This window comes from Terrapene carolina, unplaced genomic scaffold (genome assembly GCF_002925995.2).
Source record: "Terrapene carolina triunguis isolate 2854851 unplaced genomic scaffold, T_m_triunguis-2.0 Scaffold406, whole genome shotgun sequence".
NCBI lineage: Eukaryota > Metazoa > Chordata > Testudines > Emydidae > Terrapene > Terrapene triunguis.
In genome coordinates, this window is record NW_020664757.1 from 777,303 (window position 1) to 791,902 (window position 14,600).

General features: G+C 45.2%; 1 protein-coding gene across 1 annotated transcript in view; it reads right to left on the reverse strand.

Moving 5' to 3' along the window:
• The window catches only part of GALNT14 (polypeptide N-acetylgalactosaminyltransferase 14), a 188,404-nt gene that overhangs the window by 68,497 nt on the left and 105,307 nt on the right, over nucleotides 1-14,600 (reverse strand). Inside the window, exon 3 of the mRNA XM_026658187.2 lies at nucleotides 5,156-5,254. Within this exon, the coding sequence (XP_026513972.1) occupies nucleotides 5,156-5,254 (99 nt within the window). The remainder of the gene's footprint in view (nucleotides 1-5,155; nucleotides 5,255-14,600) is intronic.

A 14,600-nucleotide genomic window follows, 5' to 3' on the forward strand; every position in this document is an offset into this window, starting at 1 on the left:
AAAAAAAAAAAAAAAAAAAAAAAAAAAAAAAAAAAAAAAAAAAAAAAGGATGACTGAAAGGGCTGTTAATGACATGGAAATCAGGGACAATCCCATGGGAAAAATATAACAGAGGAACAAGGAATAAGAGGGAAATCTACTTATTTTGCATTTCTAATCCAACCATAATTATAATAAACTGACTGTACCTGTCTACATGTGTATGTTCTCATCACCACAGTAGCTAGGCACAATATGAGGAGTATATTGTGATCCTAACACTTTCACATGTCATCATCACTCCTAGAGGTTGTCTCCCAGGAGTAACACTTCTGCATCATTCTGCTACTCCATTACTGGGGAAAGCCACTCCGAAGTGAGGAGCTCATCAACTGACCTTAGAAGTGGTAAGAGGTTGGTTCATCTTGACCTTAGGTACCATGGAATTGCACAGTGCCTCCCCCTGGAGACCTCCTGTCATGCATGATAGTGGCAGGGAGGTGGTCTCGGAGAACTAAGCCTTGCCCATTGTTGGCTTTAAAGATGAGGGAATGGATCTTGGATCAGTCCAAACTCAGGTCCGAAATGTTGTGATAAATGAGCCTACAAATTTACTCTAACTGTGAGCTCAGCTGTAAAAAATGTGAGATGTCACAGTACCCTATAGTGACAAATGTTGATGGGGAAAGGTACAAAAAGGAGACAGACTAAATTAGTCTAAATAAAAGGGCCTACTGATAGGGTTCAAGGAACATGTTAAAATCATGCTTGGTAAAAACAGAACATGTGGAATCAGGAATTTATGAACCAAAATTGGTGTCAGATAGTAGGCCTAAGTGGTGGACAAAATAATGAGGGGATGGGGTATTCCATCCATCAATCCCTTTGTGAGTCCTTAAAGAAAGCCTTTGGAGGAAAAATAAGGAAAGAACAAACAGAAGCTACTGAAGTGAGCATCACCATCATGGCTGCCACCCCCACTGTCTTCTGGGACTCCAGACCTTCTTCATCCTAATCCTGAGGAATGACCTGACCAGAGTGGGCCAGAGAGTGAGGGACCCAGATGACATCACCACCCCTACCAACTCCAGCAGAATCCCAATCACCTGAGATGAAACGGGACTGGACGTTAACAGTGCCAGCCCTTCTCAACTAATTTCTTCTTTTCTCCCCAAGGAAAAGTTATTACCATCTTTGATACGCTCTAAGAAGCTATCAAACATGGGATTTTTTCCCCTCCACAACTCTCTCCAGCTAAAGGGAAAGATAACAGAAAATGATGTTAAAATGAACATTTTTCCTTCTTTTCTTTATCTATTTCAGTATCTGTAAAAGGGTAAAAAGATTTTAATGGGATGTTCGCCATGGTACTGTAAGGGACCTAGGCATAGGCAGTCTGACCTAGCAGTCACAGCTGGGCTGCTGTCACCAAGCCCAGGGCAGTCACGAGGCAGTAGTCAGTGTGGAGGGATCAAAGTAATTGCTAGAGCCAGGATTAGTAGGCAAAAGCCAGGATCAGAGTCAGGCCAGGTCAGAGACTGGAGATCAGCAAGCAAGGTGAGGTCTAGAGCCCAGCAAACCAGAAGTCTGCATGGCTGCTCAGACAACTTTCCTGGGGCACCCTCCTGGGTTAAATAGTGAGCCTGGGCCCATCAGATGGTCACAGGCTGCTGTTGCTATGGTCCCTTTGAGCGGTTCTTCTTAACACACTTAATCTCCCCAGTGCTCCTTGCATATGGTTCTCTGAGGCCTCCTGGTGGGGATGTGGGAACATCAGCTGTGCCAGGCTCTGCAGACCCAGCGTTCTAGTCCAGCAGCTCCTTACTGGTACTAAGGAGGCTGAGATCTCTGTAGACCAAGCCCCGAGCCTTGTTTAACACTGCTTAATGTTGGACAGTAACTGGGTTATGCTAACACCTGTATTCCATCTAAATGAACACAACAGGAGTCAGTACAGAGTGAAGAGAGACGGTGCTGTGTGTCTATTAGATCCACCCAGACGAAGGGAGGTGGTGACACAGTATGAGGTGAGATGTGAAGGAGCTGGGATGGGGAGTGATGACATAAAGGAAAGCAGGAATTCAGTTGCAGAAGGGTCAGACTCGCTCCTAGTATGCACGTGTCTTCCCGAGAAAGGGTTCTGCTCTCAGACAGATGAAGCTATCAGGGGCTCAAAGGGGTGAAGGAGATGTCTAGCAAGCAAAGACGAATCTGGCCCCTGGTCAGCAACCTATGTCTGATGGCAAAGGGCTCTTTAACGTCCGTGGCTCTCACCAGTGCAGGCCTGGGGCCAGGTCCTTAGCTGGTGTAAATCAACCTAGCTGTCTAGACGTTAGTGGAACTCTGCTGATTTACAGCAGCTGGGGATGTGGTCTGAGTTGGAGTGGCCGCAAAGAAACATTTGCAGGTGTGTGTCATACTCTGTGGAAATTTGTCCACGTCACCAAGCCAGTACAATTAGTCACGTTTGGCAGACTCGGCTCCTGAGAGGCCCAGGACCGTGATAGCAGGAGGGGCTGCAGGCCACAATGACCAAGGCACTGGCCTATGAGAAGGAAGTTTACGCAGCATCGGCCTGAAGTGCAGGCTCTATTGCCCATCAAAGGATGAACAGGAGTTGCATACGTGCATCGACTATTGCCTGGCTCCAGGCAGTGATATCAATCAATTCCCTGCCATTGCAGGGGTCTGAGGCATTGGTGCATTTCGATCCCTCCTGTTCTCTGCCTGGGGCACATAATAGTTTAGTCTCCTGAGGATTGTAATACTTCGGTCTAATTCCAGTTATTGGCTTGGGATGGGGGTGCCTGGATGGTGTTGACCTCCTGTAATATATATATACAGGAGGTCAAACTAGAAGCTTTGGTGGTCCCTTCTGGACTTAAACTTGACGAGTCTATCCTCTTCCCTTACTTACATGAGTGTGAAATCCATCTGTCAAACGTTTATTATAGAAACAGGACTGAATGCATCTGACCATTCCTATGGGATAAGCCACTGGACAAGGTGCACAGATCTAACCCTCAGGACAGAAGGTGTGGATAGGTTACAAGAAATCTTTCCATTCCACAGCAAAGAGCTATGTAGATTCAAGACCCACATTGGAATTCAAAGCTGCTTTTAGAAAACCTGCAGTGAAAATGAAGCATACACTATATCCCCCTACAGTAAACCACAGCCAAGAAAAAACCAACAAATGGAAAAATGGCCATGTGCCCAGACCTCTCCACAGCTCATTTAGAAGAGCTCAGAAACTGTCCTTGAAAATGCAGCCTCTTTGTGAACCATCAGAGCTTCTCAGTTAACTCTCCTTGCTGGCATCCCATGTGGCCTTCAGGTGTCACTGGAGAAGCTCAAAAATGATACTAAAGCAGACCTCTGCAAAGCCACAGATATCCCTTGCTGACTATGGCAAAACACAGCTCAGCGTTGATAGTCAAACTGGTTAAAGGGGAGACTACAACGGGTCGTACTCAAAGGTGAACTGTCAGGCTGGAGGGAGGTTACTAGTGGAGTTCCTCAGGGATCGGTTTTGGGACCAATCTTTTTATTACTGACCTTGGCACAAAAAGTGGGAATGTGCTAATAAAGTTTGCGGATGACACAAAGCTGGGAGGTATTGCTAATACAGAGAAGGACCGGAATATCATACAGGAAGATCTGGATGACCTTGTAAACTGGAGTAATAGTAATAGGATGAAATTTAATAGTGAAAAGTGCAAGGTCATGCATTTAGGGATTAATAACAAGAATTTTGGTTAGTTGGAAGTAACAGAGGAGGAGAAGGACCTCGGAGTATTGGTTGATCACAGGATGACTATGAGCCGCCAATGTGATATGGCCATTAAAAAAGCTAATGCCGTCTTGGAATGCATCAGGCGAGGTATTTCCAGTAGAGATAAGAGAGGTGTTAGTAGGGTTATACAAGGCACTGGTGAGACCTCATCTGGAATACTGTGTGCAGTTCTGGTCTCCCATGTTTAAGAAGGATGAATTCAAACTGAAACAGGTATAGAGAAGGGCTACTAGGATGATCCGAGGAATGGAAAACCTGTCTTATGAAAGGAGACTCAAAGAGCTTGGCTTGTTTAGCCTAACCAAAAGAAGGCTGAGGGGAGATATGATTGCTCTCCATAAATATAACAGAGGGATAAATATCAGGGAGGGGGAGGAATTATTTAAGCTTAGTACCAATGTGGACACAAGAACAAATGGATATAAACTGGACATTAGGAAGTTTAGACTTGAAATTAGACAAAGGTTTCTAACCATTAGAGGAGTGAAGTTCTGGAACAGCCTTCCAAGGGGAGCAGTGGGGGCAAAAGATATCTGGCTTCAAGATTAAGCTTGATAAGTTTATGGAGGGGATGGTATGATGGGATAGCCTAATTTTGGCAATTAATTGATCTTTGATTATTAGCAGGTAAATATGCCCAATGGTCTGTGATGGGGTGGGATCTGAGTTACTACAGAGAATTCTTTCCTGGGTGCTGGCTGGTGAGTCTTGCCCACATGCTCAGGGTTTAACTGATCGCCATATTTGGGGTAGGGAAGGAATTTTCCTCCAGGGCAGATTGGCAGAGGCCCTGGAGGTTTTTTGCCTTCCTCTGCAGCGTGGGGCATGGGTCACTTGCTGGAGGATTCTCTGCACCTTGAGGTCTTTAAACCATGATTTGAGGACTTCAATAATTCAGGCATAGATTAGGGTTTGTTACAGGAGTGGGTGGGTGAGATTCTGTGGCCTGCATTGTGCAGGAGGTCAGACTAGATGACCATAATGGTCCCTTCTGACCTTTAAGTCTATGAGTCTATTAATATAAAAACTGCCATCCCAAGATCCATCTAGATTGGTGACCTGCTCCTGACAGTGACCATTGTCTGATACTGCAAAGGAAGCCACTCCATAATGCACCTCCTTGTGCAAAACTACTTACCAGGAGTCAGATCTCATGCTATCCTTAGCTACGGATCATCTTAGGACCTGGGTTAGTAGCCTTTGTAATTTTACCCGGGTAAGCGTAGCTGAAAATGCTATTATTCATGCAAACGTCTAACCTTTTTTGAAATGTGAAGGAGTATCTGTCATACTGTGAGGAAAGTGGCACACATGTTTTTGGAGCAGGATCAAAAAAACCCATGCTGCACTTGCATATTCCTTTGCATGAGTCTGTCTTACCTTCTGATAGTTCTTAACAGGGTGGACCTGGCTTCATTGTGGAAGGTGATGATGATACTTGTTGACGGCAGATCTGGACGATAGTGCAAAGTTGTACATCTGAGAAGTTGGAAAAGATACAGGTATCACTAAAGTTCTGGAATGTAAAATGGCAGCTTATTTAATAGACACAAACATTAAAGGCACAGTGTAAAGGTAGATGTTCTCCTGACACTACTAAAATAGTGGTTTTCTGAGCTATTCATTTCTGTTTGACCCAGAATCTATAACATTCTACTCTGTGGGATAAGTTGCCTGGGAATTCTACCATCCCCCTTTAATTCAGCTTTGTTTCTGGGAGTGGGTAACCCTACTGTGACTAGCAATGGACATCCCCAAAGAGGTTCAATTTATATAGACACAGTGTTTGAGGAACCCAAACAGACTTTTGATGTGCATTCCTGGCACAGATATTGTTACATCACAACACAAACAGTATTATGCAGTGGGGCCAGCCCAGAAGAGTTCCCAACAGCCTGACCAGGCCTGTCCTTCTCCTGCACTTTGGGGATTGGGACCCAGGGCACAGGATTCTTCCCCCCTGTAGCTGGTCCCTTCCAGAAGGCTTGGGATGAGCTCCCAGAACTTGAGGCTCTTTTGACTGAGAAGTGATCACACCACACTGAAAACATCTGCTCATCCAGCCCTGAGTGATGTATGAATAAATGCATAAAGAATATTTCTCAGATGCAGCTACAGTACAAGGGTCAGACTTTCTGCTTCTCTAGCACCCTTCATCTAGGGATCTAAAAGCACTTTATACACATTAATTACTTATCCTCACAAGACTGTACAGCTGGAATTATTCCTCCTACTTTACAGAAGAGTCAATTGAGGCACAGAGAGGTTATGTGAAATGCCCAAAGCTACACATTGAGGTAGTGGCAGAGCCACAATTAGAACCTAGGTATCCTGGCCCCCAGTCCTTTGCTCTAACCACTAGATAATACTCCTTTCTAGTTCACATGCCCTCTTGGAGCTACCAGCACTACATCTCAGTTCCTCTCCCTTCCCCAAGAAATGGAGAACAGAAAGCTCTTCCTTTTCTGAGTCACTCACCAATGCAAACATGTACTTGGTTGTAGCCTGATTTAGGGTGTACTAATGTAATGTATCAATTCTATATTTTAATTTTAATTAATTAATTAATTAATTAATAATAAATTATTAATATTAATTAGTATGGGTTTTAGGCTCACCAATCTGTTTGATCAGAAGATAAAAGTTCTTGTCCTGAATAAGGCTCCACAGAATTTACAAAGGCCTCCCAGGGTATGACAGGAAGCTCACACTGAGACAGATATAGCCTTAAAGACTCTTTATTAAAATCAGTGAAATAACAATTAAATGGTAAAATAATCAGAGTTACAAAGTTACAATTGCATGACTGCTATTCAAAAGATACATATGGTAATATAGGATTATATGCTACAAAGCTTTGGTTAATATACTCACACCCTTCCTTGATAACACAGGAACAGCCTTGCGGTTCAGGTTTCTCAATTCTTGAGTGAGGGATGCAGTGCTTACTGCTTAGAAGAAACTAATGCTAAGAGCTATCAAAACTAACTTAGGGTTTACTTGACTAACAAACTTAAAATCAAAACCTAATAAACAAACTAAGAATAAAAGCTTAGGGAAACCAAGCTTAGCCTAGTTCCCTTGAAACTTAGAAAGTTTAAGAAGAACAAGTACAGCCTAGTAATAGTAGTAGTCATAGTAGGTAGATAGAATAGAATAGAAGAGGAAGAGGAATAGAGATAGAGTAGAAAAAGAATACTCTAGCGAGGTGGGTCACCTCTTTTATAGGGCACAAGTGCCAGAAATCCTTCCCCCTATGCTCAAATTTCATACCTCAACCACAAAATGTTAGGGTACACTTACCCCATAGGCTAGTATGTTTGTGCATATTGATGACATGTACCTACGCTCATATATTATTTCTGTTCTTTAGTCATTTCAGTTCTTTCCTTGTGGTGTACCTGTTAAGTCTGTGGGTACAAATTGAAACTCCCCACCATGCCATTCTTCCATTGTCTATTAGACTAGATAAATGGTCTTAGACATATGCGTGGGTGCTTATCTATTTAGGTAACAAGTCTCAATATATAGGTCAACTTTGCTTTCTGGGTAAAAGGTCTTAATATAGATATGCTAACATACAGGTTTTTGGCCTATAGGTCTCTTGCATTACAGCCAAACTTATTTTCAATATTAATCTATAAACCTATTACAATAAACCAAATACTTAAACAAGAATATATATATATATACACACACACACACACAGTAACTCCCCACTTAATGTCCTCTCGCTTAACGTTTTTTCGATCTTGCGTCCCTGCTCAATTACAGAACAAGCTCCATTTAAAATTGTGCAATGCTTCGCTATAACATCATTTGGCTGCCTGCTTTGTCCACCGCTGGCCGCCCCCCATCAGCTCCCCTATGCCCCCCCACAGCACCTCCCACCCGCCGGCAGACCCCGTGGATCAGCGCCTGCCCCCTCCTGCCCGCAGCAATCAGCTGGCTTGCCGCACGCAGGAGGCAGGAGAGGGAAAGGGGAGCCTGCGCGCTGAGTCCTCGCTCCTCCCGCCCCCTGCCCACGGCAATCAGCTGGCTTGCGGCGTTCAGGAGGCCGGGGGGTGGGGGGGGGATCCTGTGCGCCGTGTCCTCGCTCCTCCCCCCTCCTTCCTGCCTTCTGAACACTGCAAGCCAGCTGACTGCCGCGGGCAGAAGGCAGGGGCGGGAAGGGGGAGGAGCAAGGACGCGGCGTGCAGCGTAAAGGGAGGGCGGAAGAAGAGGCGGGTTAAGGGTGGGGGCTTGGGGGAAGGGGTGGAGTGGGCAGGTTGAGGGTTGAACCCCCCGCCCCGGTGCTTGCAGAGTAGGGGAAGCTGCCACTGCTGCTGCACAACCTGCTTCTCCTAGCCTACAGCACCTTCAGCCTCCTTGCCTGCCTCATTGTCTCCAGTGCCAGTGGGCTGTGCCTGTGTGGGGTAAGGTGGGGGCACCTCCCAACTAGAGTACTGTACTGTATGGCAAAAAAAAATTTCCCTGGAACCTAACCTCCCCCCCCCAATTTACATTCATTCTTATGGGGAAATTGGATTCGCTTAACATCGTTTCACTTAGTCACATTTTTCAGGTACATAACTACAACGTTAAGTGAGGAGTTACTGTATATATATGCAAGCAAGCAGGTTAGTCCTATAGGCTACACGGTTCAGTTTCTAACACGAGTGAGCCAAACCTACAAACAAGTGCACAGTATATAGCGTTTCACAGAACCAAACAGAGTTAAGGAAATTGGGATTTCAGTGCTAACTGGGGAGAAAACTGTGGTCAATTGAAACTTTAGGTCCCCAAACTGTGGGGCATGCCCCTCTAGAGGGGCACAGAGGAATGTTTGGGGGGGCAATAAGCAGGGGGGGGGCAAGCCTGCACAGAGGGCGGGGAGGGAGCACCACCCAGCCCCACCCTGCCCCCAGCTCTGCTCCGGCCCTGCCCCCAGCCACAGCCCTGACTCCTGGCCCCGCACCTGGCCCCGTCCCCAGCCTTGGTGCAGCTTCGCTCCCAGCTCCACCCCTAGCCTCAGCCCCCTTACTCCTGTCTGTGTCCCCCCACCCACCTCCACTGGGGGGGTGAAGACAGGAGCAAGGGGGCACACAACCCTGAAAAGTTTGGGGACCACTGGTCTAGTAGCTATAACACTGCTCTGAAAATTAGGAGACCTGGGTTCTGTTCCTGCATTTGTCCAGGGCCATGGGCAAATCCCTTCACCACCCTTTATTTTGTCTACTTAGTTTGTAAGCATTCTGAGTCAGCGACTGCCTCTTTCTTGTTAATTTTTTTAAAGCACAATGGGACCTCGATTTCATACAGCCTGGGGCTCTGTTGTGTCCATAATGTAACCAACAATTCAGGCCACCTCATTGTTCCCATACATGAGTATCCCTTTGTTCTCGGCCTTTTGCGCTAGAAATAACCTAGTGCAGAAGTGGCACGTGAAGTTCTACGTCAGTCTAGAACAGCGATTGGATGAATGGAGAACAATCTCCCAATGTTCATGGTGTGTAGAGGCCGAGCCCTCTCCAGCCCCCTGCACCGCACTGTGCTCATTCCTCTGGTGTTTCACGCAGCCTGCAGGAGCTTTGTAGTTAAATCCCCAAGACTTTGTCTTGCATCATCATCAACGGGTTTCTGTGGAGCCTGAAAACTATTCGGTCTCTTACAACAAAAACAATTTTTAAAAGGCTCCTTTGACATATCTCATTGGCTTTTCTGCCACAGAAACTCCAGGACCTGATGCTGATCTGACTTACAGCAGCTTGGCACCATTGCCTTCCATGGAGTCATTCCCCATTGGCACCAGCACGAATGAGATCAAAAGCAGGTCCTCAGTGAAGATGCTGATGCACACACAAGCTTCTGGCATGAGGTCATCTGTGAGATTTTTATTCCATGTGCCATTTTAGCAGCTTTGTGAGCATCATGCGGCACTCTCATTTCGTCTCAGTAGGCTTGCAGCATCACACGGAGATCTTTTTTTAATCTGAGTCCGCCCTTTCTGTCAATATTTACTCCAGCAGGATAGAAGGAATCACTGATAGAGTATAAATCAAACAGAATAAACTATGTGGGGGTGGGGTTTAAAGCAGCAGAAAAAGGGAGATCTCAGAAGATCTCTCTCTTCTTTTCCTTTACGGGACTGAACTCCCACGCAGTTTTGTCTGTTGACCTTCTAGTCCTGTAAGTGCACAGACCAGCAGGATGATAAGTGAGAGTTAGAGAATAGACTAGAGAAGGGTCAAATCTACAAAGCAGAGATCCTAGTTGAACTTGCCTAATGTCTAGGGGCAAGTCCAACCATGCAGTTTTTGTTCAGGCCTATCCCTAGAAAAGGGAAACACGCTGACTTCCTGGGGCAATGAATTCCATAGGTTCTAAATTGATTGTTTCTAAATTCACTGTTCTTTAATAACACAATGTGGCCACTGGGACAGGATAGAAAGGAGAGACTGTTTTCACTACAGTCTTTAGACTATGGAGTCCAGGATCCAGAACCACAGCCCCCCTACTGGTCTCCTTCCCAAACTAAAACATCTTAGATCTTGGAATCATTGTGATCCTCAGCTGGGTTCACTGACTTCAATAGAGCTATACTGATTTACACCAGCTGAGTATCCAGCTCAGTAAATCCAGATAAACCTCTAACATCTTTGCTGCTCTTTTGGAGTCCTTTTAGCCTTTACTGTATCCTTAAAGTGAAACAGCTGAACTGGAATGCAGTAGGATAGCCAATGTCCAACATCATGTCATCTGTATCTCATTTTCCCTCAGGTTTTCTATCCCACCCAAGCAGCTTGTATGCTCTTTTATAACTGGCACTGCACATTGGCCAGACACCTGTGCTGCGTTATCCAAAATAGACCATAGGTCCCTTCTCCGAGGATCCTGAAAGTGCAGAGCCCATCAGGATATAGGAGAAGGGCTGATGACATTGGCCCAGGTGCACCTGTAATGCCGACAGACCCCGGTTGTCGGCGGGATCAAATCTGGGACCTCTGGAACTTAGTGCCTGAGCCTCTACTGCATGAGCTAAAAGCCACCTGGCTCTTAGCTAAGGCTGTAGAGCAGACTCGTTCATCTCTCTCTAAGTGGTCTACGTGCCACTAGATGGGACAGACCACCAGACCCAGGAGGTGTGTGGGTTACACAACACCTTTCATTTATCAAAGTTACATTTCAGGGATGCTGAGAGCAGAGAGTTACCAAACAGCAACTCATCATGTTGTGCCCTAAGTTACAATACCATGTCACTTTGGTCTCCTGTGTCCTACAATAATACACTCACACTCACAGTAGTTTTTTCTATTAGCTTATATGAGAACTAAAACAAGACATGTCTTTGATCTGAATGCTGCTTGCTTGTTACAGACTGTATAATGACTCTCTCCATGTTACTTATAAACAGTTATCCCCTAACTGCTCCCAGATGCGTGTCCTTCCATCCATTTTGAACCTGGCACCAGCAAGGAGTTCTGTGTATCAAACAAGGGATGCTATTTTTGGCAACGAAAAGAAAGGGTGTGGAAAGCACTTGCAAAATACATCACCCAGACAGTTTAGGAGATGCGCAGATTTATCAATTCCAAAGAGACGTGATGCAGACTCCTTGTATTTGGGTGTCATACACCTTTAAAATGCCAGCTGCAGTTACAGTACAGTCACTTATGTACAGTATCTCATTAGCGAGCAGCCAATGTTTTCTTCAGGCAGGAAGTTGATAGAACAGCCAAAACTCCAAATCCAAACACTTTCAAGAGCTGCAAGCTTGGGTCCTAACTCTGCATAATGGGCTGAATCAAAACCCCAGGGGCCTGATTCTCTACTGCCTTGCATCTGGGGGGCCTGATTCATAGCCTGCACCTATCAAATGGGTATGAAGTGCCACTGTTCTGACCTGGTTTTACACCCACATTGCCCAGGTGTATATCACTGCACAAGATGCAGGGCAGTGGAGACTTAGACCCGAGGTCTGAGTGCACCATTACGCTGGTAAAGTTCCCTTCTGGCTCTGAACTCTGTGGCTCAGGTCCAGCTGTAGTTGGGCATGGGATGGCTCCTGGAAGTAAGGTTTCAAGTCATGCTTTGTATATCTGACACCGAGCAAAACAGCGCCAGGTCTCCTCCCACACCAGTTTTGTACATGGGTAGCTCCAGTGGTGTTATTCCTGATTGACACCAGTCTGAGCAAGAGGGAACGCAGATGAATGGGGAAATTTGTCAGTCGGATAAAAAGGAATGAAAAGTTCTAGCAAGGTTCTCCTCCCAGCCCCCATGTTTGTTTCCCAATGTAACAGCAGCTAAACCCCCTGGCTCCTGAAGAGGCAAAGCACAGTTTAAGCTGTTGACTACAAGTGATTTTTTGGCACTTGCTTGGGCGATAAAAACCACAGCTTGGAAAAGCATTAAATTCAGCATGTCCAGGCTTATTGTGTGTGACAATTACATCTGGGGTAATTTCAATTTAATACCTCCCCGCAAGTGAAAATTGCAGCATGCCGCCCTAAAATTGCTGTAATAATGAAAATAAACCCATTAAGAGCTTCCTGTGCTACCTCAGGCTGTCACTGGATAAATGCTTTCTGCTGCTTATGGTACCTCATAGGTCATCCAATTGCCAACAAGGAAAAAAAAAAAAACCACAACATTTTTAGGAAACCAAGATTGTACCTTAAAAAAAAAAAAAAAAAATACGGCACTGCTTGTGTTTGCACTACCATGTAGCTCACAGTCTCTGAGCTCTGTGCATGCTCTGAAATCCTACAACAAGGCAGGGAAGAAGGAAGGACTAGTAGAACTATTGCTTATGCCAACCCCATGCCGAGCTTGGCTGACCATAGCGTGGGGTCTGTTCAGCCTCTGAGGTGCTTGAAAGCCCACAGCAGCAAGACATGCCTGTGGATAGTGAGAATTAACAATCAGTTCTAACAACTTGCCAAAGAGAATTCTCCAGGGGATCCCAGGCTATGCTGATTAGCTTCAGACCAAAAGAACATTATGATTTTGTACTGCCATGATGGCCTTCCTTCGCAAGATCGCAAAGACTCCACATGCAGTCAAAAAAGCTAACAGAATGTTAGGAACCATTAGGAAAAGGATTGATAATAAGACAGTAAATATCATAATGCCACTATATAAATCCATGGTACACCCACACCTTGAATACTGCATGCAGTTCTGGTCACCCCATCTCAAAAAAGATATATTAGAGGTGGAAAAGATATAGAGAAGGGCAACAAAAATGATTAGGGGTATGGAACAGCTTCCAAATGAGGAGAAATTAAAAAGATTGGGACTTTTCAGCGTGGAAAAGAGATGACTAAGGGGGGATATGATAGAGGTCTATAAAATCATGACTGGTGCGGAGAAAGCAAATTAGGAAATGTTATTTACCCCTTCACATAACACAAGGACCAGGGGTCATCCAACGAAATTAATAGGTTGCAGGTTTAAAACAAACATAAGGAAATCCATCTTCACATAACACACAGTCAACCTATGGAACTCATTGCCAGGGGATATTGTGAAGGCCGAAAGTATAACAGAGCTCAGAAAATAATTAGATAAGTTCATGGAGGATAGATCCATCAATGGCTGTTAGCCATGATGGTCAGGGATGCAACCCCATGCTCTGAGTGTCCCTAGCCTCTGACTACAAGAAGCTGAGAGTGGACGACAGGGGACGGATCACTCAATGACTGCCTGTTCTGTTCATTCCCTCTGAAGCACCTGGCATTGGCCACTGTCGGAAGACAGGATACGGGGCTAGATGGAGCATTGGTCTGACCCAGTATGACTGTTCTTATGTTCTTGCTCATTAATGAATTGAGCCTTTCTGCCCATGAGATAAGCTAACCCCATTTTTCAGCCTGGGAAATTGAGGTAAGGAGATATGAAAGGCTCAACTCTGCCTTACTCACACTGAGCAGTTCATTGCCCTGCAAGGAGTTCCATTTACATCAATGAGCCTCCACGTGTCTTAACCACAGTGGCTCAGAATGTCTGTTTTAGAGACTGGAATAGAACCTACGTCTGCTGACTCCTAGATCTGCCCTTTAATCATTTGACTCTGCATCCCCTCTTTTGTAAATCCTCATTACAGAAATAAAAATTACATCCAAGCAGAGCTGGTGGGAACAATTTTGATGGAAGTTTTCCATTGAAAATGCCTTTTCATCAAAATCAAAACATTTTGCAGGAATACGCCGATTTCTACTAGATTTCATTTAAAAAAATCCAAATGAAATGTTCTGATGATGTTGAAACTCTTCTTGAAGTTTTTGTTACATGGAAAATTTTGGAATTTGTTGGGTTTTGTTCCCACGCAGATCTACTTCCAAATAAAACTAATAGTTTTGTCAAAGCGTGAGAAGAACCATTCTCACATACAATATGTCAGCCTATGGAGAAAGAGACAGAGCTGAACACATCCCCAGCACTCCCCTCACCATCGAATAACAGCTCAAATGCCAGGCTCTGGTTTTACTCTTCAAAACCCTCAAAGAGTTGGGCCCAGGGACCCTTGGGGGACCATTTCACTCTTCATGACCAGGACTATTGGACACCAGGGGTCTGTCAGCTACATGGGTCAAACCTGAGTGAGCAGAAGACAGCAGTTTCTCCGTGGCTGGCCCAGAGCTTGGGACCTCCCTTCCAGAAGAGATAAGGCTGGGGTTTTCAAAGGACCCTCAGGGTGTTCAGTGCCCAGGTCCCATTGAATTTCACTGGGAGCTGGGTGCTGTCTCCCATAGGTGCCATTAAAAACCAAAGCCTGAAGTGACCACAAATCTTACTGCCTTCAGGACAAAATGCACAACTCATCTCATTAACATGGCTCTGC